The sequence below is a fragment of the Lactuca serriola genome, chromosome 1, assembly GCF_051521515.1.
Source record: "Lactuca serriola cultivar US96UC23 chromosome 1, Lser_US96UC23_V15, whole genome shotgun sequence".
In the NCBI taxonomy this organism is placed as follows: domain Eukaryota; kingdom Viridiplantae; phylum Streptophyta; class Magnoliopsida; order Asterales; family Asteraceae; genus Lactuca; species Lactuca serriola.
Genome location: NC_136408.1, coordinates 3,537,352 through 3,564,457, shown reverse-complemented (window position 1 = coordinate 3,564,457; position 27,106 = coordinate 3,537,352). Strand labels below are relative to the sequence as shown.

Here is a 27,106-nt window from a genome sequence, read left to right as displayed (position 1 = left end):
GGGTATAGTTTAAATCCTGAATATTATTTTATTTTATTTTTTATTTTTTATTTTTTTTTGGCTTTGTGGTCATTTTAGCAATGTTTCTATGTGGATTTGATCCCGTTAAAGTTAAAATGACTAATATGCCCTTTTAATTTGTTTTTATATTTTTTAAAAACTTTATCTTTTATTTTAAAATTAATGTAATAATAAATAAAGTGGCGCCACACCCCCTCTCTCTCTCTTTCTCTCTCTCTATATATATATATATATATATATATATATATATATATATATATATATATATATATATATATATATATATATATATATCTCCGAAACAAGAATTATTTATGGGTTGTTTTACGTTTTACAAATCTTTGAAAAGTGTTCCTATCATGGCCGAAGCTCGAAAATCGACACCACAACAAGAACACCTTAAACAAACCTCATCTTCTCTATCACTCTGAACCAAATCAATCTGTAACATCCAAAAATATGGTCCTAATTTTTTTTTTTTTTTTTTATAATAGATAAGATAGTACCCTATCTTACTAATAAGAAAGTGGCTGCTAGTTGTAGCGCCCCTTTATAAAAATGATATTCTTCTGCGAGACTCCATCCAACCAAATCCCATTTTTGAAGGATGTATTCTCGGAAAACATCATCGCGAAAGCTTTCCGGTTGGAGGTGAGCTAAAATGGAATGACGGGGATTGAATGGCCTGGAAAGCTGGTAGGGTTTGGGGCGAGTTGTGGGCTACATTAGATATGGGTTGAAATGGCGAGAGCTGAGATGACGGGAAGAAGCAGACCCATCGAGAATCAAGGAATGACCATGTACTCCTTCCCTTACGGGGCTCATGGAGTAGCGTATTTCGAAAGAGGAAGACGGGTAATCATTCATCACAACAAAACCAATGGATCAAGTGTTATCAAAATAAGAGTGAATGTCAAATGCGGAACGCCAATGGTGTGTGCGATGCAGTCAACTCGAGCTCTTCCCCTTGGAACCAGAAGTACTAAAACATAAACTAGAAACTGTAAGCACAAAGCTTAGTGAGTTCCCCTAAACTACCAGATATCATACATACAATAAACATATAGTGGGCCCCGTCTTGTCATCGGGGCCTACCTGGAATCGGACCCTGTCTGGAAAGGGGCCCCACCCGGCATCTAGCCCCGCTCGATAATAGATCGGTCCCCGCCCAGTTTACATATAACATATATCAAATAAACACATAACATGCAATAATCTTATAGATACATATCATACAAATAGTCATCGGGCTCCACTCGACATCGGGCCTTAGCCCGGAAAGCATATAAACACATACACATGTAAGAGTCATGAAGACAGCTAGCATACTAACATAGCATAAGCATGGGCCGACATTGGTGCCTTTAACCCGCTAAACCCAGTGAGGAAACTAACCTCGAAAAGCTAAATCTCACAGAAAGAAATCTCTAGTTGTTGCCCTAACGACTCCCTGAGCTATCAATGCAAAATAACACCCAATCAAGGCTCAAAACCATAACATAAAAGGTTCATCACTAGATAATCTTCCAAAGCCCACCAGTGGCCCATTAATGGCCCAATTTTCCAAATTGAGCCCAAACTCCTCTAATGGGCTTTACCATAAAGCCCAAACATATACACAGTCTAAAAACCTGATTTCAGATGGTCCACTATAGACCAAAGCATCAAGGTCCAAGAAAATGGCCTAAGGGAAGCCTACTGATGGATCGTTCCCTTTTGGAATGTTGGGCGTTCGTCACCAGCCAACACATTGCAAACCATAGCCGGAACGATGGGCGTTCCTCGACCCAACGTTGGGCGTTCGCACGCTGACTTCCAAAAACGATTATTAAGCACTTAATGCCTAAAGCCACACGACCAGAACCTAAATCCATGTCCTAAAGAACATCTAGAACCATAAAGTCACTGAATTGGTGGCTTTGCATGCCCAAAAGGTCCCAACTTCAAGATATAACATTCAACTTCCAGAAAAAGGGCTTAAACTCATGCATGGGGCTTATACAACTCTAAAGATGCAAACTTTAAGAATCTAGAACTTCAGAAACGCCAAGAGGAGTAGCTCAAAGCTTCTGGAGTGGTCACAAACGACAAGATCTCAACTATGGGGCCAAAAGGGCTAAAATCCATAAAGGCTTAGATCTAAGCTTCTAATGAGCAAGGTTAGAGCTTTATACCTTAAATGAGCTAGAAATGGAGCAGAGAACCATGATCTATAAGCTCCTACTTGAACCATCACCTTGCACCAAGCTTCTTTTCCTTGAAAAAGAATCAAACACACATAATGAGCTCACAACACTCTTGGAGGCTCTAGGATTTCGAGATTAGGGTTTGGGGCTATGGAGGCTGGAAATGAGGCCAACACCTGGGACTTAAGGTGTTTAAATAGGTCTTAAATCCTAAAATTAGGGTTTGAGCTCCACGCGTAAAGGCCCAACGTTTCCCAATGAATCGCCCCGCATTCGAGCTCCGCCTCCAAAAGTCCACAAAATTGTAAAACAAGGCCACAAAGCAATAACTTAATATATAAGGGACCAAAAATGAATAATACCTGGATCGAGCGTTATAATTCTCCGCTACTTGAATCAGACTTTGTTCTCGTAGTCCGCCGCCTCGAATAACTTGGGATAATGCTCCCTAATCTCTTCCTCCGGCTCCCACGTCCATTCAGACTCTTTGCGGTGCAGCCACTGCACCTTAACCAACTCCACAACCTTGTTCCTCAAGGTTTTAGCCTTCCGATCTAAAATTGCCACTGGACTCTCAATGTAATTCAGACAATCATCCACCTGAATATCCTCCAAAGGTATAACTGCAGAATCATCCACTAAACACTTCCGCAGCTGAGAGACACGAAAAGTGCTATGAATCTGACTAATCTCGGCTGGAAGATCAAGACGATAAGCTACCCGAACCACCTAAGCCAAAACCATGAATGGGCCAATATACCTGGGGCCTAGCTTCCCCCGCTTCCTGAACCGGATGACACCTTTCCAAGGTGACACCTTCAGTAGAACCATATGCCCCACCTGGAACTTCAAGTCTGACCGTCACCTATCGGCATATCTCTTCTGCTGGCTCTGAGCTATCTGAAGCCTGCTCCAAACCTGCTGAATCAACTGAGTGGTATTAAGCACCACCTCGGTACTCCCCATAACTCGCTAACCAACTTCGCCCAATAAATCGGGGTTCCGTACTTCCCCCCCTAGAGCATCCCAAAAGGAGGTCAATCGATGCTAGCGTGATAACTGTTATATGAAAATTTTTCTCACGGAAGATACGTATCCCAACTCCCAACGAAATCCAACACGCATGCACGCAGTATGTCATCAAGAGTCTGAATAGTCTGCTCACTCTGCCCATCGGTTTGCGGATGAAATGTCGTACTAAAATGGAGACGAGTGCTCATCTCGTCATGAAACATCTTTTAAAATTTGTAAGTAAAACGAACATCCAGTATGAAACCACGAACACCGGCACCGCATGACGTGCCACCACCTCCCGAACATAAATCTCGGCTAACTTATTTGTATAAATACTCTCCTAGATCGAGATGAAATGTACGATCTTGGTCAATCGATCCATAATGACCCAAATAGAATCCACTCCTCGCACAGTCCTAGGAAGCTTCGTGATAAAATCCATAGTGATGTCTTCCCATTTCCATACGGGAATCTCCAATGACTGCATCTTGTCGTGAGGTCGCTAATGTTCGGCCTTGACCTTCCTGCAGGTCAAGCACCGCCCCACATACCACGCTACGTCCCACTTCATGCAGGGCCATCGATAATCAGGACGAATATCCCTATACATCTTCGTCGCCCCGGATGGATGGAGAACCTCGACTTGTGGGCCTCCTCCATCAAAACTTGGAGAACACCTCCCCAATACGGAACCCAGACTCGCTGATGCAGCGTCAGCAATCCACGGCTATCAAAATCGAAGGAAGCCACCTGACCCACAATTTGCTCGCTCTTTCGGTGCTCTTCCTTCATAGCCTCAACCTGTGCCTCACGAATCCTCTCCAACAACAGAGTAATCACGGTCATCCTCAAGAATAGATTTCGGATCGGAGCCGCACCGCATTGCAACTGAGAGCATCGTCCATCACATTGGCCTTCCCTGGGTGGTACAGGATCTCATAATCATAATCATTCACCACATACAACCATCGACGTTGTCTCATATTCAGATTCGGCTGGTCCATCAAGTACCTTAGGCTCTTGTGATCCGTGTAAATGGTACATCGGGCCCCATAGAGGTAATGCTGCCAAATCTTGAGGGCAAAACCACAACCCTCAACTCTAAATCATGTGTCGGATAATTCGCCTCATGAGGCTTCAACTGCCTCGAAGCGTAGGCGATCACGCGACCCCGCTGCATCAATACTGTCCCTAAACCTATGATCGAAGCCTCATAATAATCCACAAAGTCATCAACACCCCCCGGCAAGGTCAGAATCGACACCTCACATAACCGATGCCTAAGAGTCTCAAAAGATGTCTGCTGCTCAGGCCCCCAGCAAAAAGTCACCGACTTCTTGGTCAGTCGGGTCAATGGAACAACGATCTTTGAGAAATCATGGATGAATCTTTGATAGTAACCCGCCCGACCATGGAAACTCTAAATCTCAGATGGAGACCTCAGAACCTCTCACTGCATCACGACCTCAACCTTGGCCGGATCGACTAGAATACCTTACTGATTGACAAGGTGTCCCAGAAACTGTACCCCATGCAACCAGAACTCACACTTGGATAACTTTGCAAAAAGTCTCTCCCTCCTCAAGGTCTCAAACACCTCCCTCAAGTGCTCCTCGTGCTGCTCATGAGTCTTGGAATAGACCAAGATATCATCAATAAAGACTATCACAGACCGATCCAACATCGGTTTGCACACGCGGTTCATGAGATCCATGAACGCGGAAGGAGCATTGGTGAGCCCAAATAGCATCACCACAAACTCATAATGACCATATCGAGTCCATAAATCTATCTTCTACACATCCTCATCCCGGACCCGCATCTGATGATAACCCGATCGCAGATCAATCTTGGAGAACCAAGATGCACCATAAAGCTGGTCAAAAAGATCATCAATCCTCGGGAGGGGGTAACGGTTCTTCATCGTTACCTTATTCAACTCCAAGTAGTCGACGCACATCCGATGGGACTAGCCCTTCTTCTTTACAAACATAATCGGGGATCCCTAAGGCGAACTGCTCAGCCTGATAAATACCTTGTCTAAAAGCTCCTGCAGCTATGTAGACATCTCCTGCATCTCGAGAGGAGCCAACCGATGCAGTGCTTTGGCTATCGGAGCCGCAACCGGAATCAAATCAATCCTAAACTCCACCTGCCTCTCCAGAGGTACCCCAAGAAAATCATCCGGGAAGACATCTGGATACTCCCGTACAATCGGCATATCGCCGAAGGTCGCCTTATCCTTATCCGGGGTATCCATGACATAAGCGACAAAACCCAAACATCCCAGAAGAAGATAGCGTTTGGCCCTCACTGCTGCACACATAATCGGCCCATGTTGCGGTCTCTCACCCTGAATCACCAACTCTCCCCCACTTGGGGTCCGATCCCATACTAACTGCTGCTCACAGTCGATGACTGCCCCATTAGGGCTCAATCAATCCATTCCCATGATGACCTTGTTCCCTACGCAAAGGAATGGGAACCAGATCAACCGGATACCGGTCACTGAATAACTGGAGGGTACAATCCCGATGAACTCTCGCAACCCTGACCGTCCTATCACCAACAATCTCCACATCAAAAGGACGATCCAGCTCCCCCGGAGCTCCAGCAAATCTCTTGCTAAGCGCAAGAGATATAAAAGATCGGGTAGCCCCCGAATCAAATAATACCAAAACAGAGATACCGTTAACGAGGAACGATCCTAAAATAAAACACATAAACATAAGCAACAATTTAATATAAAGAAAGAGACATGGAGAAGATATATATATATATCCGTCACAACATTGGGAGCTACACACGCCTCCTCCGTTATCAGCTGGAAAAGCCTTGCTTTTCGCTGTTGGCGCATCTGCCCGACCCTGACGGCCTTCAGTAATCCTCAAAGTCATAGGTGCGGGTGCTAACACTGGTCCTGCTATAGCCAAACTCGGACAATGGGCCTTCTTGTGGCCCCTCTGATTGCATTGAAAGCAAATCAGATGAGATACCGGAGTCGTGGGGGTGGCAGTAGTACAATCCCTGCTGATATGACCAGTTCGGCCACACTTGAAGCAGCCAGAACCACCCACTCTGCACGTCCCCTCGTGCACCTTGACGTACTTGCCACAGCGGCTACGGCCATGCTGGCCTCTCGGTCTACAATCATATACCTTGGGCCTCTTGCCCGAACCCTCTACACTCATCACAGAATCTGACCTCCTCTTCTTCTCCATCTCTAAGTCAATATCCCTCTCCCTAGCCCTCGCTATCATGTCTTCCAGCGTCTTGCAGTTGGATCGACTAACAAACTGCCGAATATCACTCCTCAACATCTCATAGTATTGAGCCTTCTTCATCTCCTCGTCCACCACATACTGTGGAACCAGAAGTGCCCTCTCCTTGAACATAGCAGTGATCTCAGCCACCATCTAAGTAGTCTGATGGAGATCATGGAACTCTCGCGCCAGCTGCCGCACCTCCATCACCGGTGCAAACTCGGCTCGGAACCTGGTCGAGAAATCACTCCAAGTCATCAGATCAATAGCCACATCATCTCCTATAGCATGCCCTACCTCTTCCCACCAATCACGTGCCATGTCCTTTAAGAGGCAGGAAACTAGTCTGATCTTGTCCCCCTCGGGACAATGGATGGTATGGAAAGCGTTAGCAACATCTGCTAACCACCTGCTGCTCGCAATGGGATCCCTCGCCCCATGATAATCTGGCGCTCCACATGCCCCGAAACTCCATGAAAGTCAGAGAGCACGCCTCGACCAAAGCCACAATCTCAGCAAGAAAGGCGCTCAATCTCTCATCAAGAATGTACAAAATACCCTCATTGACCGTGCCAAAGATTACATGAGTTTGCTCAAGGATACTACATGTAATCTCAGACAATATGAACTCCCTTGTTTGCTCATCAAGATTCCCGGCTCCAGAGCCTGAGCCTGAACCCTCCCCAGCACCAGAACTGCCCACTGACCTGTCTCGCAATACCACCATACTGAAACTAGACCATAAAAACTATCAGAATATGCATCGATACACACATCGGGGAAATCACAACTCTACAAGCTCCTGACTTCATTGCAACCCTCCTTGAATCCAGTACGGATCCTCTACTTCCAGTAGTACGGACAAATACTACCTTCCACATCTACCTGTACTTTCCTCCAAAAGTGCCTTAACTCAGCCAAGTTACTCTATAACCAACAATTTCCTCACAGATAAGGCTATCAACACTAAATCTCATCCTAGGTTATCCCAGGGCAAACTCAACACCACTATCCTCCATCAGCTGCAGAAGGAACTCACGCTAACTTCCTCTAACTAGCTCACGAATACAATTACATATTACACAAACTAGATAATTCTTCGAATGAAAGGCCTCACACTACAACGGTTGAACTAAAACAAGAGCTGCACAGTAGAGTTAAAACTAACCCTCTAAAATTATTTAGTTTCCATAATATGTAACTTTTCATATTCGCTTACTAATTAGCTAAAACTAGCTAAAACTCCTAAAAGCACAAAGCAAGCAACATTTGAGCATCAAGTAATCAGAATAAAGCATAACCTAATCAGGCCACCCTATTACTAACTGATTAGTACTAACATGCGAATCCATAAGCCCATAAAGAGGGCATACAAAGGCATCTCTCCTAGATCCTTAGCCCTAATCTAGCATGCGATTCACAGATTCACAATTCAAAACATATCATAAACATGTATGGGTATTTTGGGATAACTTACTTAAGCTCGGCTGATTGCATGCACCACACCCTCTTTCTCTTTTAGATATCCTTTTTATCAAATGTTTTTCTTTTGAAAATTTCTACCCAGTCCTTAGTTTGAGTTCAGACACACCGGGGAGTGTGCCCGAGTCCCTCAAACCAAGGCGCTGATACCAACTTGTAACATCCAAAAATACGGTCCAAAAAATTTCATTTTTTAATAATAGATAAAATAGTACTTTCAAATATCAATCATTCATCACAACAAAACCAATGTATCAAGTGTTATCAAAATCAGAGTGAATGTCAAATGTAGAACTCCAATGGTGTGTGCGATGCAGTCAACTCGAGCTATTCCCCTTAGAACCGGAAGTACCTGAAACATAAACTAGAAACCGTAAGCACAAAGCTTAGTGAGTTCCCGCAAACTACCACATACCATACATACAAAAATATATAGTGGGCTCTGCCCTGTCATCGGGACCCGCTCGACATCGGACCCCGTCCAGCATCGAGCCCTGCTCCGTAATAGATCCGGCCCCGCCCAACATACATATAACATATATCAAATAAACACATACACATGCAATAATCACATAGATACAAAGCATACAAATAGTCATCGGGCCCCGCCCAGAATCAGACCTTAGCCCAGATAGAATATAAACACATACACATGCAAGAGTCACGAAGACAGCTAGCATACTAACATAGCATAAGCATGGGCCGGCATTGGTGCCTTTGACCCGCTAAACCCAGTGAGGAAACTCACCTCGAAAAGTTGAATCTCACAGAAAGAAATCTCTAGCTGTTGCCCTGACGACTCCTCGAGCTATCAGTGCAAAATAACATCCAATCAAAATCCAATAATCCATCTCTAGGTAGAATGACCATTTTACCCCTGGCCTAATTTGGTTCATGACTAAGGCCCAAAACCATAACATACAAGGTCCATCACTAGATAATCTTCCAAATCCCACCAGTGGCCCACTTATGGCCCAATTTTCCAAATTGGGCCTAAACTCTTCTAATGGGCTTTACCCTAAAGCCCAAACATATACATAGTCCAAAAACCTGATTTCAGATAGTCCACTATAGCCCGAAGCAACAAGGTCCAAGAAAATGGCCCAAGGGACGCCCACTGATGGAACGTTGGGCATTCGTCACATGCCAACAGATTGCAAACCTTAGCCGGAATGATGGGCGTTCCTCGACCGAACGCTGGGCGTTCGCACACTGACTTCCAAAAATGATTATTAAGCACTTAATGCCTAAAACCACACGACTATAACCTAGAACCAAGTCCTAAAAAAATCTAGAACCATAAAGTCACTGACTTGATGGCTTTGCGTGCCCTAAAAAGGTCCCAACTTCAAGATAACATTCAAATTCTATAAAAAGGGCTTAGTCTCATGCATGGGGCTTATAAAACTCTAAAGATGCAAACTTTAAGAATCTATAACTTCAGAAACGCCAAGAGGAGCAACTCAAAGCTTTTGGAGTGGTCACAAAAGACAAGATCTCAACTATGGGGCCAAAAGGGCTAAAATCCATAAAGGCTTAGATCTAAGCTTCTAATGAGCAAGGTTAGAGCTTTATACCTTAAATGAGTTGGAAATGGAGTAGAGAACCACGATCTATAAGCTCCTACTTGAACCACCACCTTGCACCAAGCTTTTCTTCCTTGAATGAGAATAAAACACACACCAAAACACACATAATGAGCTCACAACACTCTTAGAGGCTCTAGGGTTTCGAGATTAGGGTTTGGGGCTATGGAGGCTGGAAATGAGGCCAACACCTGGGACTTAAGGTGTTTAAATAGGTCTTAAACCCTAAAATTAGGGTTTGAGCTCCAACTTAAACGCCCTGGGGAACGCCCCGCGTTCAAGCTCTGCCTCCAAAAGTCCAAACTTGTCAGGGATGGTCCCTCCTCCCCCACAAACTTGCAAAACAAGTCCAAAAAGCAATAACTTAATATATAAGGGACCAAAAATGAATAATACTTGGATCGAGCGTTACACAAGTTTTTTCACCTTCGAAAACGTAAACTTTATTGATTTTTCTAGAAACCTAGATGAGCAAGATAAGCACTAATAATTGTTGAAGCAGGTGCTTGTAATAATCCTATGCACTTCACTTTGCCTTCCTTTACTACTTTCTTCAGCTATTCCATATGTTTATTATAGTTTTTCACTTACACAAAGTTTTAAGAAAAAGTAGAATCTTTCCATGGCTGGCATACAAGATTTATATTGCAACAAAACGAAACTAAGCAGTAAGTTGAATCTTTCGCTTTGATAGAGTAAAAGATGTTTGAATAATCAGTTTAATGATGTCAAAGAGGGGTGTTTAGATGTGTTTTTCTGAAAATTCCCAAATCAAAGCAATTTAGATGTTTAGAAACAATTAGAAGCATTTGATACATTTGGTTTTCTCGCACCAGAGGCAATGGAGATCCTCAACAGAGTCCAACAGGTCAGACATTCTAATGTTATATCTCCTAGATCCACAAATGTTGTTTTTAAAATAATTAGTTTTGCCATCTAGAAAGGGCTAGTGGCGCAGCTTGTTGTCCGTTTGCCTTTCGTCAATATGTATTAACCTTTTTTTTAATAAATGGAAAGTAAACTTTAGTTAAAAAGAGGGACAAATCGTGATTTCATTTGGGATATGAATGTTGATCGCAGATGTCTTGGATCACCACACACCTCAATTTTTCCATTGAGCATTCGAAATCCAAATTTTATAGCCATCTGAAATTTCTCTCTCCACCCTCGTTCTTTCAAAGCCTTCATGAAATTTCAAATTCCTCGAATCAAAATCCTTAGCTAACAAATCGATTAATCAGAACTTCGTTACTTACCTTGCCGATGAGGATCTTGTTAATGAAGGGGTTGTAAACGTTTGAGGTGTCGAGGAAGGTTATACTTGAGTCAATGGCGTGATGGAGGAGCTTGACAATATCAGATTCCTCTTTCGACGGTCCGTGACTCCTAATCATTCCCATACAACCCAATCCTTGTGCTGAAACAACTAGACCATGTGAATGTAATTTCAATTTTGGCACCTCTGACACCGTTGTTGTTTCGTGATCGAATTTTGGTTAAACCTAATGAGAGAGTGTGTGTGTGTGTTTAGTTTAGAGAGATAGAGAGAGAGGTAGTGGGGGCCCACTTTATTTATTAGTATTACATTAATATTAAAATAAAAAAGATAAAGTTTTTTAGAAAATAAGAAAAACAAATGAAAATAGTATATTAGTCATTTTAACTTTAACGGGGATCACATCCACAAAGAAACATGGTCAAAATGACCATGAAACCAAAAAAGTTGGGGTTTAAACTAAAACTCAGAAAAAATACATATCATAGGGACCATTTTTGCAGTTTTGTCTTCTTTTATTTAACAATCTATAAGTCTAAATGACTATAATTCTTAGACCAAAGTAAGACACAACTTCTAAATTTTCTGGCTGATATCCTCACTTATTATCATATTAATCCTTAGAGTATAAGGTGTGGGAAACTAGTCGTAACACCATTTTGATGCCACCTCACATGCCACAACACCAACGGTGTTATAACACCAAATGGAGAAATGGTCACCATGTTGCATCTTGTTATAACACCAACTTTTTTCCATTTTATAATATATTTATTTTTTTCGATTTTTTTAATTTAGACAAATATTTTTTAAATATAAGATAATAAATAAAACATAATGTTTAAAAATTATAAATAACATACAATAAAAACAATTTTTAAAGATTAAAATTAACATAAAAATTAAATTACACATAACATACAAATTTCAAAAAAAAAAAAATACAACGCTCTTCGTTAAAAAAACATTTTTTTAAAAACTAAACGCTATTCGTTATCGTTATTGTTACCATAGAAGATATAATCCGCCAAGTCCTCTCGAAGTTGTCTGTGTTTATTTGCGTTCTAAATGCCAACAACTCGATGCAAATACTCTGTTGTTCCTGGTTGAAACTGAACGTGTCTGGACTCCGTTAGTATATAGTGTGCAAAATTTCGCCTTTTATCTTCTACTACTATGTTATGCATTATGATACATGCATACATGATATACCGTAGAGTTTCTAAATCCAATGGTCGTGTTGCATGTTCAACTATATGTCACTTCGCATTTAGTACTCCAAAAGCACGTTCCACATCCTTACGTGCTATTTCTTGTCTTCTCTTAAAAAGTTTGTTTCGTTTTTCAACCGGGTGGCGGAATGCCTTCACCAATGTAGAATACTAAGGATATATTTCATCTGTAAGGTAATATCCATATTTGTATTCGTTTCCATTCACCATGAAAGGAGCATCCAAGGCCTTTTCATTCAAAAGATCATCGAATATTGGCGACTGATCAAGAACGTTGATGTCGTTGTTGGAACCCACAACCCCAAAAAATGCATGCCAAATCCATAAATCTTGAGAAGCAACAGCCTCTAAAACCAACAAATGTGATCCGTGATGACCACTTGTGTATTGCCCTTTCCATGCTACCTGACAATTTTTTCATTTCCAGTGTGTGCAATCAAGGCTTCCGATCATTCCAAGAAAGCCATGGCGTTCTTCATGCGCCACATACAATTCTTGCAAATCATGCAACGAAGGTTTCTGCAAACACATGTCTCCAAATGTTTCAACAACACCCCTTGATAATGTATACAAACTATCCCTTGCGGTTCTTTCGGCCATTTTCATATAGTCGTCCATGGTGTCGGGTGATTCCCCCATAGCCATCAAACAAATGGCCGCAGCACATTCTACAACGTTGTAAATCCTCGTCTACCTCTAACATCATATCTCAATTGGAAAAATTCGTACCTAAACATATATTAACTACAATTTAAAAATATATTGTATATGTTGTAAAATTAAAGAAAAATGTACTAGATTTTTTTTTGTATAAAAGTATAGTAAAGAAGTGATATCGGCTTTCCAAGGCGTTGACGATCCGTAGGAAAACATTCCAACTCAAATGAAATCTTCTTTTGAAGTCCTTCGACCCGTATATACAATTATCCGCAAAGTAATCGCGATATAGATGCTCGTGTCCTTCCTCACGATTTCTGTTTAACATCGCACGTCTTGTTAGTAGCGGAGTTGGGTCTGGTTGTAGCAGCTCGTTAGTATAATGCTGATATATCATCCTGAAGAATATATCGTCATCGGAATCATCGGACGAAGCAAAAGGATCCATACTTTTTTTTTTGAAGATAATTGAGATAATAGAGAGAAAGAGAGAAGTTATGTGTTTAAAAAATTGTTTAGATATAATATGTATTTATATAGGGAAAGGATAATTAATTTTAAAGTTTTTTTTTTTATTAAATTAACCGTATTTAAACGTTTTAAAGTGGTAATGGTCGATTTTTTGCTCGTTTCATTGGGTGGAGATGGCAACGAGAAATGCCACAACGAGGATAAACGAGATGGAGGGGGGGGGGGGGGGTGTTGATCTCGTTGTCATGCCGTTTTTACCCTCCACGTCGGCAATAGTGAGAAGCAATACACCCACACCGTATGCTCAAGATAAATATTTTGTATCTGCATGTCACGGTTACCTTCCCATATTCATATGGAGATCCACCAAATCACAATAACATGACAAGTTGTTTTGTCCAAATTATCAGTTTGGCAGAACCGAGCAATCCAACTTATATCTATAAAAAATTTGTTTCAAGCTTCAAAAACAACAAATTCTATTCAAAATTTGTTTCAAGCTTCAAAAAAAAAAAAACAAATTCTTGATTAAATATTGAACATTTCAAAGAGTATACAGAAAGAATGTTACAAAAATCTTGTAACAAAAACCAAACGATTGTTTTTGTCGGAACCACAAAAATTCAGAATCCTCACATCTAGTTATAATCGAGAACCTACAATGAATCTTCATAAATTATTTAAAATTGTTATTTGGAGGATTATTCATCAAATATTATAACAGTTGAATCTTGAAAAACAAGAATCTTTTTACAGCCGGATCTACCTCTAAAATCAAGAATCATCACATCCAATTAGAATTGAGACTCATATATATCCCATCAATTAATTGATCTACCTCTCTCTATATATATAAACGCATATCTACATTGAAACCAAAATCCATGGATACATTCAGGTTTTCATCGACCGAAATTATTAAATTTCTTTACGAAATGAAATGGGTGGTTGTCGTTCTCGTTTTAGTGGCACTAACTAGTTCTGTCGCCGCGGAAACTTCCAGCAAACCACCACCTGCGTTGTCGCCTCCTCAGAGAGTGGGGTCAAAGATAAATACACCCATGGTAGTAGTTCCGGCATGCTTGTTAATTGCTTTTTTGTTAATTTGCATTTTCTTCTTCTACTTCGGTTGCCACTATGTCGAACATCAGCTCACCCTCGCCTCCACCATCATCAACGGCGGTGGAAGGAGGTCCATGAAGCTGGTATGCGGGCTCGACCCTGCAGTGATTGCCACATTCACAACTTGCACTTATTCCACAGTGAAAGAGATGAAAATAGGGCAACACGTGCTAGAATGTGCAGTGTGCTTAATTGAGTTTACGGATCACGAGGTCTTACGCTTGTTACCGGAATGCAACCATGTATTCCACAGGGCCTGCATAGATGAGTGGTTGGCTTTACGCGTCACTTGCCCGGTTTGTCGAGCAAGTCTAGTTCCAAAACCCAACCAGCTCAGTTATGCTGAGCTGTGTTGTGGCCCAAACAGGCCTACTACAAGTGGTCATGTTTCAGTTGAAGTGTTTGATTTAAAACATGACATTTCACTTGTTAGAAAATTTCCACGTTCATATTCAACGGGACATTTGATGATGGAACGACCTATTGAAGATGTTGAAAGATACACGTTAAGGTTATCAGAGGAGGCACAACATGTTCTTAACAACTTAGTTGCCGATCCGTTGACAAGCCCCAATGTCTCAAATACAAAGGAAAGTAGTTTGAAAAAGAGTCTCAAGAGTGCAAGTGCAAATTTTGTTAGAGAATCAGATTACTTTGAGTATGAGAGATTCGGGCAAGAAAGACAACAAAGTGTCTGGCGATGACAAGATCCCTTAACACACGTGGCAGATCCAACTATATTGAGGGTGAATCAATGACGAGTTCACAACGATTTATAATGTTCGTTAAGTCACCACTGAATATACTACTGATACAAGCAAAAGATTAACCTTAAGTTCAATTTGATATTGTTAGTTTCAGTTGTTCTAGGGTAAAGAGGGTAATATATTACGCCTAGTAAATTTTGTATCAAATTTGATATCGTTAAAAGATCAAATAGTTTAAAATTGAAGTGTAATAAAACTTGTACAATAATATTTAGTATTCGACCTATAAGCAAACATTGTTTTTAGTGGTATTTTAAATCAGACCTTATTTGACAAAAGTAAAAGGCATATCTTCGGTATTCAAAAAGACTCACTAAAATTAAAATCCATAATGTATCTATTTTCTTGTTATAATCGAATCAGATATAAAGTTAACGAATGTTATAATTAATTCGTACTATTCCCTGTGTTGTATTTTGCCTTTGTGAAATGTTGCCCATCCCTGCGACATCTAGATCAGAGTTGACCATGAGAAGATTTGACAAAAAGCCACATCATTTTGTGAGTATACTTGTTATTTTCCTATTAAAAGTTATTTCCATTTTCCGTTGACACAACAAAGGGAACCTTTAACCTTTTATATTGTCACTCTTCTAGTTTTCTCAATTAAACCTTTTAAATAATTGGTTAAGGAAATAGCATTCTCAAATATATTTTCACGGTATAGAGCGCATTTAAAATCAATATTGTAAAAATCTGACCGGACGGCGAACTAACAGTCTTATCGATTCGAGGGTTCAATTGGTTAAATAAGTCTGAAATTCCGACAAACAAAGATGATGTCATAATTGCTTCATGATTAATTCCAAAATGATAAAATATACAATAAAAAAATATGCAAAGAGACCATAATCACATCATAATTAATTTTAAATATTTCGGCGTGACTTCAAATTCTAATAATTTAAATTTACAACATGTTCAACACCATACAAAGTCCTTTTTCTAGGCCTGGTTATAAATTTGCATATAAAAGTTTGGACATCTTTTTAAATTTATCCTATAACATATAAATAAGGCTGAACAAAGTTGTTATGAAACCGATATTTTTTTTCTTAGTATAAATTTATTATCATGTATTTAATATGAATGTAATTTGTATGTATACGACATTGACATAGAACTGCACACATTTTCGGTCCTGCATCAGTCAGTCTCGAAACAATCCGGTTTTTTTGTGGTCGGTCTCGAAACGGTACGGTCTTTTTTTAGTCCAGTCTTTTCTCAGACCGCTCTCTTCCGGTTCGATCTTTTTTGGGACTGATCTCGGTCTTTTTCGGTCCGGTCCCGCTGTCATTCCGTGCACATTTTTCGGTTCAGTTTTCGAGTTTTTTCGGTCGGTCTTCGAGTTTTTTCGGCTCAGTTTCGATATATGTTGGTGTTTTAGTTTCGGTTTCGAGTTTTTCCCGTAACAATGTGAGATTAACACCAAAATAATAGATTAAACTTTATTAAAAATGATACAATAAAGTTAAATAAAAGAAAAAAAAATGAAATGATGTTAGATAGTGTCTGATTAAAAATTGTGTAATTAACACAAAAATGATATATTTGTAAACTTTGGCTTCCGGTCTTATTTGAGATCGGTCTCAGACCGGTTTCGAATGGTCCGGTTTTTTTTTTGACCGGTTTCAGAACAGTCCGGTTTCTCTCGGACCGGTCTTTTTTCGGTTCGGTCTTTTATAGGTCCAATCTCATTTTAAACGGTCTATGACCAATCATTTTGTGCATGTCTACAGGCGACCTAATAATGTTTCACTTGAAAGCTTATAGCACAAAACTAACGTAAAGTAGAAAGGGTAACATTTTAACCTAAATATTGACATGTCGCCTAATGCCTATAAATAGCAATATTATTAGCTATTAATAAGGTAAACCAAATCCAAATCATATAAAATTAAAAAAAAAACAATTAACATAGAGAAATAATTTAGTGATATTGTTGTTTTTCTTCTATAGGAAAAACTTATTTTGTTAAATATTATTATAAAAAAAGTAAAAAGATATTTGACTTCTCTAATATTATTAATAAGTTATTGATAATAAAAATTACTATATAAATATTTGTGAGAAACTAAAGATGTTTTGAACATCTGTATCTATATGGGTTGTAACCTGGACTCTTGGATACATTTGTTAGATTCCAGCCTAATTCATGTTTGGGAACCTGAATTTCTGGGCCCATTAGCTTCTTATTCCTCCGTTTATTTGGACGGCGGAGGGTACTAGTTGTTTGACGCTTATTAGTTATTACAGCTTCGAACGACCCCTTGAGAAAACGAAACTAGGGTTTTTCAGCTTCTAATTAAAAGGTAAGTAATCCCTTGGTATCATATTCATATCAGTTTAATTTAGACTTTTTTTTGTAGAATGTTCATTTTTGCTTCGTGTTTTTATTCAATCATATTCGAAAATTGCCAAAAACTGAAGTTCGTTATCGAATTCTACATTTTGAAAGGCTTTGGTTGAATTGATTATATGGTCTGAAAATATGAATCACGAATCTAGCGGATTAAACAGATAGTGTATTACGATTCTTGTGGAAGATTTTCGTATTCGTATTGACCAAAAACTGTCAGCTGTTAGTATTATATAAGACACTTTAGCAGGGGTTTTGATTGACTTGAACACAGGATTTTGCAGTTTTATCGTGAATCTTTTGAATGATTGAACTATCGGACTTTAAATTTCAAACACAGCTAGACTTTGATTTTCATACTTGTTGATTCTAAAGTTGATTTTGATTTTGCTGTAAGATGAACACCAGATGTTGCTTGTTTTCTTTTGTTTAATGTAGTTTTGAACTTTTGTTCTTGAGAAGATAGGTCCATTCAGTTTTACTATTGAAATGAATGTATGATTATGGTTCTTGTTTAAGACTCAAACAGAACACAGAGAAATTGTATCAAATTTATCTTACTTTGAATCTAATAAACAAAAAATATTCTCTTATATCTTCTATCAGTTTTCTTAATCTTTCTTCTTCTGAAGGCTTCATAGTTATGGCCATCACAGGAGAGCTTTCAGCAATTTCCCATTCTTCCATTTCACTTCCCCAATATCATACCCTAGCTTCAATCCAAGGGCATTATCGTCAACCTTGCTATAAACTTTCCCCCACACCTTCAACTTCAAGTAACACTACCCATCTCTTGTCATTAAAAACCACACCAAATCTCTCTTTATACCGCCCAATTACCATCAAACACCACTCTAGAAACCGGTTTTCCGGTGTGATCAGCCGCAGCGTGGTCCCGGAAAAGCCCCCCACCGCCCTTTCTGTCGATTTTGTAGAACCAACCGAACTCCAAACCGACAGCAGCGGCGGTGGCGGTGGTGGTGGTGGTGAAGGAAACGACAACAACTGGGGCGGTGGAAGCGGCGGCGGTGGTGGTGGAGAGGGTGGAGGAGCACCAGAAGACAATCAAGAACCGAAAAAGATGGGCATGTCGATGTCTCAGAAGCTAACACTGGGGTATGCCGCCTTGGTTGGGTTGGGTGGTGTGATGGGGTTTCTGAAGAGTGGAAGCCAGAAATCTTTAATTTCCGGCGGGATATCGGCGGCATTATTGCTGTTTGTTTACACACAGTTACCGGTGAATCCTGTGTTTGCATCGTGTGTTGGACTTGGTTTGTCTGGTGCTCTGTTGGGAGTGATGGGAATGCGGTTTAAGAAGTCGGGTAAAGTTTTTCCGGCGGGTGTTGTGTCGGTGGTGTCATTTGTAATGACTGGAGGCTACTTACATGGTGTCATGCGCAGTTTTCATTAATGCTGTTTAAAACTTAAAGATTTGTAAGTTTATGTGCTCGAGATTCTATTTTCTTTTGTATCTTTTGACTTTCTGTGTTTTGACTTTTGAATAAAATGTTATACTGTAGTTTCTATTTCTTTTTACAGAATGGAAGTATAAATTCAGTAAGGAGGTGGGGGGATGAGTGGAAGTCATGGTAGTTTATTAAGTGTTCTGGTAGCTCCTTTGGAAGATAATTTCTGAAAAGAAATCAGTATAATGTGTTACTCATATCAATCCATGATACTCTCACAAATTATAAACGAACAACTGATGCCTAATTAATTTATTAAAACAAGAATTCATCCATGTCAATTGTTGGATTTTTCGGTTATAAATCTCATCTATACTTATAACTAATGTTGGATTATTAATTCATCCATGTCAATTGTTGTCAATGAGATAATCGTATTTCTGTATGCCACTAATCTTTTGCAATTGCAACTACATTCGTAAAATAGCAATTATCTTTTAAAAATATTCATTTACATATTAACACTTATATTATACTTTGAATAAAGCTCTTTTATATTCTTTTATACAAATATCTTAATGACAAAACTTCAAAAATGGTCCCTCTGGTTTTCGAAAATATCAAATTTAGTCCCTAAGTTCAAAAAACCTCACAGATCGTCCCTATGGTTTCAAAATTTTTAACATTTGGTCCTTCCAGCTAACTCCGTTACTATTTAACCGTTAAGTTAGGGACATTTTTTTCATTTCACTATACAGGGACTATTTATGAGGTTTTCAATTACTTTTTTTTTTTAAATAAATAAATAAATAATATTTAATATGCAATGAGTCTCTCTCTCTCTCTCTCTCTCTCTCTCTCTCTCTCTCTCTCTCTCTCTCTCTCTCTCTCTCTCTCTCTCTCTATATATATATATAAAAAGTGCAATAACTCACCACCAGCAACCTAAGTTTACTACCGGTGACCTTCTCGTTAAACTTCTCACTCAGGGCTCAAGCGGCAGGCTTCAAGTACCCTTCTTCCCCTCTCCGTATCTCACCTGACATCATAATACTTTGGCGCCATCTCTCTCTAAGAGAATCATCGCCACCACCTTTCCATCTCCGGTCACCACCTCTCCCATCACCTTTCTTCTTTCGCAACACTCTCTTACAAACGCATCATCATTGGCTCCCCTCTTTATTCAAAACCATCATTGCCCCACCTCTCCATCTCCGACCACCACTTGTATTAAAATCTTCGTTGAAACAGAAATTTGATGAAGTTTGATTTTGATTACAGTCTCGAATGTATTAATGTCAAGTTTGACAGCTGATTCACTTTATTTGATTAATCGATGTGTGAAATTACGGATTTTGGTTTTGATTGCAATTGTACGTCTGATTTTTGATTCATGGTAGTTTTAGGGGCGTATTTTGGTGTTCTTCGTCGGAGCTATCAAGAGAAGAGATCAAGTAAAATAGATTGAAGACGGAAGAAAACGAGACTAGATACTTAGATGTTGGTCGGATTTCAATGTTACTTGATTTGGGGTCTCCAATGTTGCTTGATCTGGGGTAGGATTTTGATGTTCTTCATCGACATTGTCCAAAAAGAGAGGAACAATGGTGTTCATGTCTGCTTTCATTTGCGGTTTGGGTTTTGATTTCCAAATTTGGTTTTGATTTCAGCTTAGGTTTTGATTCACGATTTTAGGGTTTGACTTTGGTTAGGTTTTGATTTCAGGATTTGATCTTGTTGTGATCTTAATTTCTAGGTTAAAATTTGATTTTTGGGATTTGATCTTGGGGTGACACTTGCTGAATCGATAATGTGGGTTGTGATGGTTCCAAAATAGGTAGATAGTAGTGGTGCCGGAATAAGTGGGTGGTGGATGTCCGTGACTGGTGGTGGTTATCGGTAACTGGTGGTGATTATGGGTAATCGGTGATGGTGGTGGGCATGGGATTGAGGGGAAGTTGTGACAACCCAGAATTTTCATTCGGTCAAACCCTAAAATTCAATCACTTCATATTATAAGTCAAGTTCACTTTTACTTGTTTTTAGGAAAAATAAGTTCATTTGATTATTTTAATAATTAATCTTTAAACGAACGGGTGAACGGATGGGCCGTCTCGGGTCTCGAAATTTCTAAACTGCGAATACCACGTATCTTAGAAGTTCACGGCCAAACTTTTATGTTTGGGCCGTAAACTACCCCCAAAAACGTAAACTCATGCCTTAAGCATGAGTTTACTCCCCAAACTAGTCATTTTATGTTTACTCCCTAATCACCAAAAGAGTAAACTAAAAAACACTCTCAAGTATCATCCAAGATTTAATTCAAGATCTTCAAACTTATAAGTGTTCTGGCCATTTCAAATTGGTATAACACTTAATCTAGTGATTGTACATCTTTTCATCCATCCATTTTTGTGTCTTGATTAGATTTCCAAAAACACCAAGAACACACACTAAGTGTTCTTGGACTTTTAGCTCATTTCAAGCTTCCTTATAGTAAGTACTTCCATCCTTGAGTCTTATTAAGCTTGTATTACATGTTAGCATCAAAGAAAAGTCCCAAGAACACCAAGATCAAGGTGTTCACGGTTTTGGGAGGCTCCCAAAACCGTAAACACCAAATATGGTGCAAAGTGGTGCCTTAGGGTGCCTAGATGCTTCACCATGCCTTAGGGACTTGTCTAGATTCATCCTTGATGATTTTATCACACAAAAAGCACCAAAACCTTACATTTTTATGTGTTTACGATTTGGGGATCTCCCAAAACCGTAAACACCCCAAAAGGTGTGTAAAAGTCCCATGGTTATTCCTTATGTCTAAATCTAACCTAGACTATTGCCATGATTGAGCTAAGGACTTGAAAACCCCCTAGTACCAAACTTATGGGTTTAAGGTAGTAAACTCATGAGTTTAAGGTAGTAAACTCAAAGGAAAATGGTAAAGGGACCGTAAACTCCATTTAGGAGTGAAATGGTGCCCTAGATCTTTCCAAAGGCCTAACCACCAAGTAGAAATGCTTCAAAGGACTTGTAAAACCTCAAAACAACATATGGTCATAAAATGTAGAGTTCACGACCGTAAAACCTTGAGTTTACTGTCGTAAACTTCTTGGGTAATGGTCATTAAAACCGTAAACTCCAAAGGAGTTTACCCTTGAACTCTAAACACTCTAGCTTTGCCCTACAAACACTTGGATGCAACCCTTGTGATCTTTAACACTTGAAACAAAGTGTTTTCATGTTCTAGAGTGTCCCAACTTAATTTAGTAGTTATAAATTGGCTAATTAGTTGTATATATGTTCATTATATGATAACTAGGCTCGTACGTGTGTACAAGTCTCCATTTGTCACCTAGCACAGTATCCGACACTTCAATCCAATCCACTCACTACAAGTGAGTTCATACCCCTTTAACTAACCTTTGAAATGCTTTTAAATGTTTTAAATGGTTTTATGGGGGGAATACAAGTTGAATACTTATAGTTATTACATCAATCACATGTGATTAATAACTACAAAACCAATGATTTTCTTATTGTTCAAACTGTTTATCAAACTGTTTTGCTTCAAACTGTTTTACAAACTGTTTTACTTATCAAATACTTTTACTTAAACTCTGTTATACTTATTATCAATTGCATGTCCATATATGTATAGTTATATAAGCAATGTTTAAAAGGCTTAGGAGGCCGCCCGCCCTATTTCCTTTTCGCGCTTGAGATGTGGTCTGGTGGGATATCGGGTACTCGTCCGAAGGTCGTTTAAATATTAGTTATATATCATGTGTACATATATAATCATAAACGTTCTCCCAGTTCATTCAATACCCTTGGGTAACAAGGGTATACTCACATGTTCATACGTACCAGTTATATTACTAGTAAACTACAATAGGCATAGTTTAGGGTCTTACTAATGATAATACATAGTGATGAGAAACAAACATAATACATAGTGATGAGAAACAAACATAATACATAGTAATGAGAAACAAACATAATGCATAGTGATGAGAAACAAACATTATACATAGTACTGAGAAACAAACATAATGCATAGTAATGAGAAACAAACATAATGCATAGTGATGAGAAACAAACATTATACATAGTAATGAGAAAAAAACATAATACATAGTGATGAGAAACAAACATAATGCATAATGATGAGAAACAAACATTATACATAGTAATAAGAAACAAACATAATACATAGTGATGAGAAACAAACATACAGGCTAGACAGAGGAAGAACACACAATACAGCTAGCACATACATTACATATACATTACATTCAGTTATGTGAGCTATTAAACGGGTCACGGCACTACCTGCCATGACCGTTTTTGTATCCAGAATCTCCTTAATTGGGGAGTGTATGAGTTTGCATATAGATTTATACTGGATTGACTATCCTACACCTTGCTTCTCGCTACAGTGGGACTTAGTAAGTCTACAGGTGCCAAATGTCATTTCTTAAGGCGTCTTACATCGTCGTTTTACTATTCAGTCGGTAACAGGGTACAGGCCGATCACATTGCACTTTAAATAACAATTGGTTTAAGGTAGTTAGTACAACAGTAGTTACTTAATACAACACTACAGTACTATAATATTTATCCCATTACATTCACTTCGTGAACATTTACACGATGCACGGTAATGTAAAAACTATATTTTTGGTTAATGATAGTCGAATTTGGAAAAATACACACTCTTACAAGAGACACACACACGGTTACTAGATGACTTGGTAAAAGGCTACTCTTAGTAGGAAACATAGGGTTTTCTAGGATAGTTCAAACAAACACAAACTTTATAAAACTTATACATTACATCTTACAAACGCTTTCATACAAACTAAGACACTAATATACTTATGATCTCACCAGCTTTAAAGTTGATACTCTCTTTCAAAATAACTTGTATTCTCAGGTCACCACTAGACAGGTACAGGTGCCAGGCTTTTGAGAAGATGAAGTTCGTTCAAGAATCATCTTTTATTTTGATATGTATATTTTTGGTGTCTATAACTTTGACAGAACACACATGTATGAAATTATATTATTAATGCAATGGATGATGTTGTTGCTTGTTTACTACTATTCATTGTTGTGATACTATACATGACGTCCTCCGCCTCAGAATGTTTCCGCCATTCACGGTTTTGGGGTGTGACAGAAGTTCTGTATTTCTTGAGAGAGAGAGAGAGAGAGAGAGAGAGAGAGAAAGAGAGAGAGAGAGGGTGGGACCCATTGCATATTAAATATTATTTATTTATTTATTTTAAAAAAGTAATTGAAAACCTCATAAATGGTCCCTGTATAGTGAAATGACAAAAATGCCCCTGACTTAACGGTTAAATGGTAACGGAGTTAGCTGGAAAGACCAAATGTTAAAAGTTTTGAAACCACAGGGACGATCTATGAGGTTTTTTGAACATAAGGACTAAACCTGATATTTTCGAAAACCACAGGGACCACTTTTAAAGTTTTGTCTATCTTAATTTTATAGAAAAAATTTCAAAATTGGTCCTTATGGTTTATAAAAAGTCTCATTTTAAGGATGACTTTGCAAAATGTCACGCAGTTGGTCCTCATGGTTTTATTTTCTTGCATGGTTAGTCATTGAATCACCTAAATTGACTTTTATACCCTCTTTAATTTATATGAATTTTATTTTATATTATTTGATGAACTTCAATTAAAAAAAACAAAATAGTGGACTGATTACCACCCATCCACCCCTTCCTACCTAAAACTATTGACCTTTTTTTCACCATTCCAACCCATATCTCTTCATTTTCACTCTTCTTCTTCCCCAACTACTCCTGCAATCCTTCGTTTCTACTGGAGTCTGCCATGAAAAAAAATAGAAACCATGTTCTAGGGATGGTAAACCCTAAGGCTACAGTGAAGAAACACATCAATATAAGGGAAGAATATTATTTTCTAAGAAGATTTCCAAAATAGGTGTTGATTCCACCCTAGACGATGATTTTGATTTGGAGGAAAAAGAAATACAAACTAAAACTACTCCTTTTACTTAACAGGCCTACCTTGAATGGGGTCGAGTTGTTTTGTACATTGATTCCACTCAATTGTTCCTTCCTTGAAGGATTTACATCCCCATACATATCTTAGTTCTCATATGAGTGAAAGGTATTAATCCACCTTATGAGAATAAAGCTTTTCTAGCCATAAAGGAGAATGTGTAATGGTAGGGGTTTAGAGAAGGAGGTCGGAGATGGGGATGGTGGTGTCCGGAATTGAAATGGGGTGGGGGCGAAGCAGGTATATGAACAACGATTATGTATGTGTGTGTTTTTTTAAATTAATATCATCAAAAATTAAAAAAATAGGTAAAAGAAAAGCTAAAAGATATCAGAAGGGAAATATAGTTTTTTATATAGATAAAGACCAACCATGCAAAAATATAAAACCGCAAGGACCTATGTGATGTTTTGCAACATTTTCCTTAAAGTGAGACTATTTGTTGACCGATTATAGAATTTTGTCTTATTTATAATTAAATATTATTCGGTTATATAAGTATGAATATAATTAGAGAAATATATACCAACTTAATTTTATTTAACGTTTTCTAAGATTCAAGCAAAATTTGAAGAGTTTATTAAAACAACTACCAATTTTGCATATATTATTTGTGAAATTGTCAAAATATTTGCTAAACTGTAACGTCAAAAAAACAATAGTAATTTTTTTTTGAATTTCAAAACCATTTTCATAAAACCATAAGTCAATCAAACATTGTTTTCCAAAATATCAAAGACAAATCTAAGTATCAATACATCTCTCCAAATATAAAGTTCATGGATGATGTCTACGATCATGCCTTCGTTTTCCCTCGATCCTCAGAAGTACCCGAGACATTGAAATCAATAATTGTAACTCAAAGCTTAGTGAGTTCTGTCACACCCCAAAACCAAGAACGGAGGAAACGTTCCGGGGTGGAGGACGTCATGTGAAGTATCATAACAGTGTAAAGTAGTAAACAAGCAACAACATCATCCATTGCATTAAAAGTAAAGTTTTAATACATGTGTGTTCTTTCATTGTAATAAGACATCAAAATATGTAATCAAAATAAAAGACGAGTCTTGTCTGTGCTCTGTCTTCTCAAAACCTGGCCATCGTACCTGTCTAACTGGTGACTTGAGAATACAAGTTATTTTGAAAGAGAGTATCAGTGTAAAGCTGGTGAATTCATAAGTATTAATGTGTCTTTGATTTGTAAAACTGTAAAGTAATGACTTGGAAACCTTTGGAAAAAGACTGTATAAGTGTGAATTGTTTGAAATCAGTTGAAAGCGTTTGAATACTCTAGCAAATCCCTATGATTTCTATTAGTATAACGAGTAGCCTTCTACCAAGACCTAAATGTTTTGTAAGTAGTCTTCTACCAAGACTCATGTGTTTTGTAAGTAGTCTTCTACTAAGACTCATGTGTTTTGTAAGTAGTCTTTTACCAAGACTCGTGTGTTTTGTAAGTAGTCTTCTACCAAGACTCGTGTGTTTTGTAAGTGGTCATCTACCAAGACTCGTGTGTTTTGCTATAACAAAGATGGTTTTCCTTCTTTTTGACTATTACTAAAAGTACTTAGTCTAACTCATCGTTTATGTGAATGTATCACAAAATAAGGTAATAGGAAAAATATAACCATGTAAGTGTTATCCTTTTATATTAGGATTAACACGACATCGCGAATAGCGACATGTATAACCTTTGAACATCCGTAGATTGTTCAATTTTCCTCTGTAGCTACAGCAGGTTTAAGGAAGGGTTAGTCCCGTAAAGGTACACCTAATATAAGTATTAACCGTAGGCATCCGTAGATGGTCATTTACCTCTATAGAGAACAGTAGGCTAAAGGAATGGTTAGTCCCGTAAAGGTACCCCTAATATAAGTAATAACCGTAGGCATCCGTAGATGTTCATCTACCACTGTTGCTAACAGGTGGGTTCCGGAATGGTTAGTCCTGTCTAGATATCCCGTTGAACTGGGATAGGCAGGACAATTTACACATAAGGTACTAATAAATCATCCTAGTGAATCGAGATACAAGTATTCATGTAAGTGTATACAGGTAAATGTATCTATGTAAAGGTATTCATGTAAGCGTATCTATGTAGACGTATTCATGTAACATGTAATGTATAGTATAAACTCATGAATGAACTGACTCTGGTGTAATTCCTTGTAATAGGAATAATGTTTCGTATCTTCTAACTATCCCTATAA

At 38.5% G+C, this 27,106-nt stretch overlaps 2 protein-coding genes across 4 annotated transcripts; one reads left to right on the top strand and one right to left on the bottom strand.

Annotated features, from left to right (window-relative positions):
• Positions 1–12,210: 12,210 nt before the first annotated feature.
• On the bottom strand, positions 12,211–12,699 carry LOC145050878 (uncharacterized). The gene is made up of 2 exons (XM_078999070.1): positions 12,547–12,699; positions 12,211–12,465 (listed from the first exon to the last, which is right to left on the bottom strand). Exons 1-2 carry the CDS (start codon positions 12,697–12,699, stop codon positions 12,211–12,213), a joined length of 408 nt encoding a protein of 135 aa, XP_078855196.1.
• Positions 12,700–17,233: 4,534 nt separating this feature from the next.
• On the top strand, positions 17,234–19,183 carry LOC145082513 (uncharacterized). 3 transcript variants are annotated; one of them, XM_079023328.1, is made up of 3 exons: positions 17,234–17,389; positions 18,069–18,870; positions 18,976–19,183. In XM_079023328.1, the coding sequence occupies exon 2, from the start codon at positions 18,080–18,082 to the stop codon at positions 18,845–18,847; it is 768 nt and encodes a 255-aa protein (XP_078879454.1). In that variant the 5' UTR covers positions 17,234–17,389; positions 18,069–18,079; the 3' UTR covers positions 18,848–18,870; positions 18,976–19,183. The 3 variants fall into 3 exon arrangements, with proteins under 3 accessions (XP_078879454.1, XP_078879463.1, XP_078879447.1); XM_079023337.1 differs by having other exon boundaries at positions 18,957–19,183; XM_079023321.1 differs by lacking the exon at positions 18,976–19,183 and having other exon boundaries at positions 18,069–18,955.
• Positions 19,184–27,106: the final 7,923 nt, after the last annotated feature.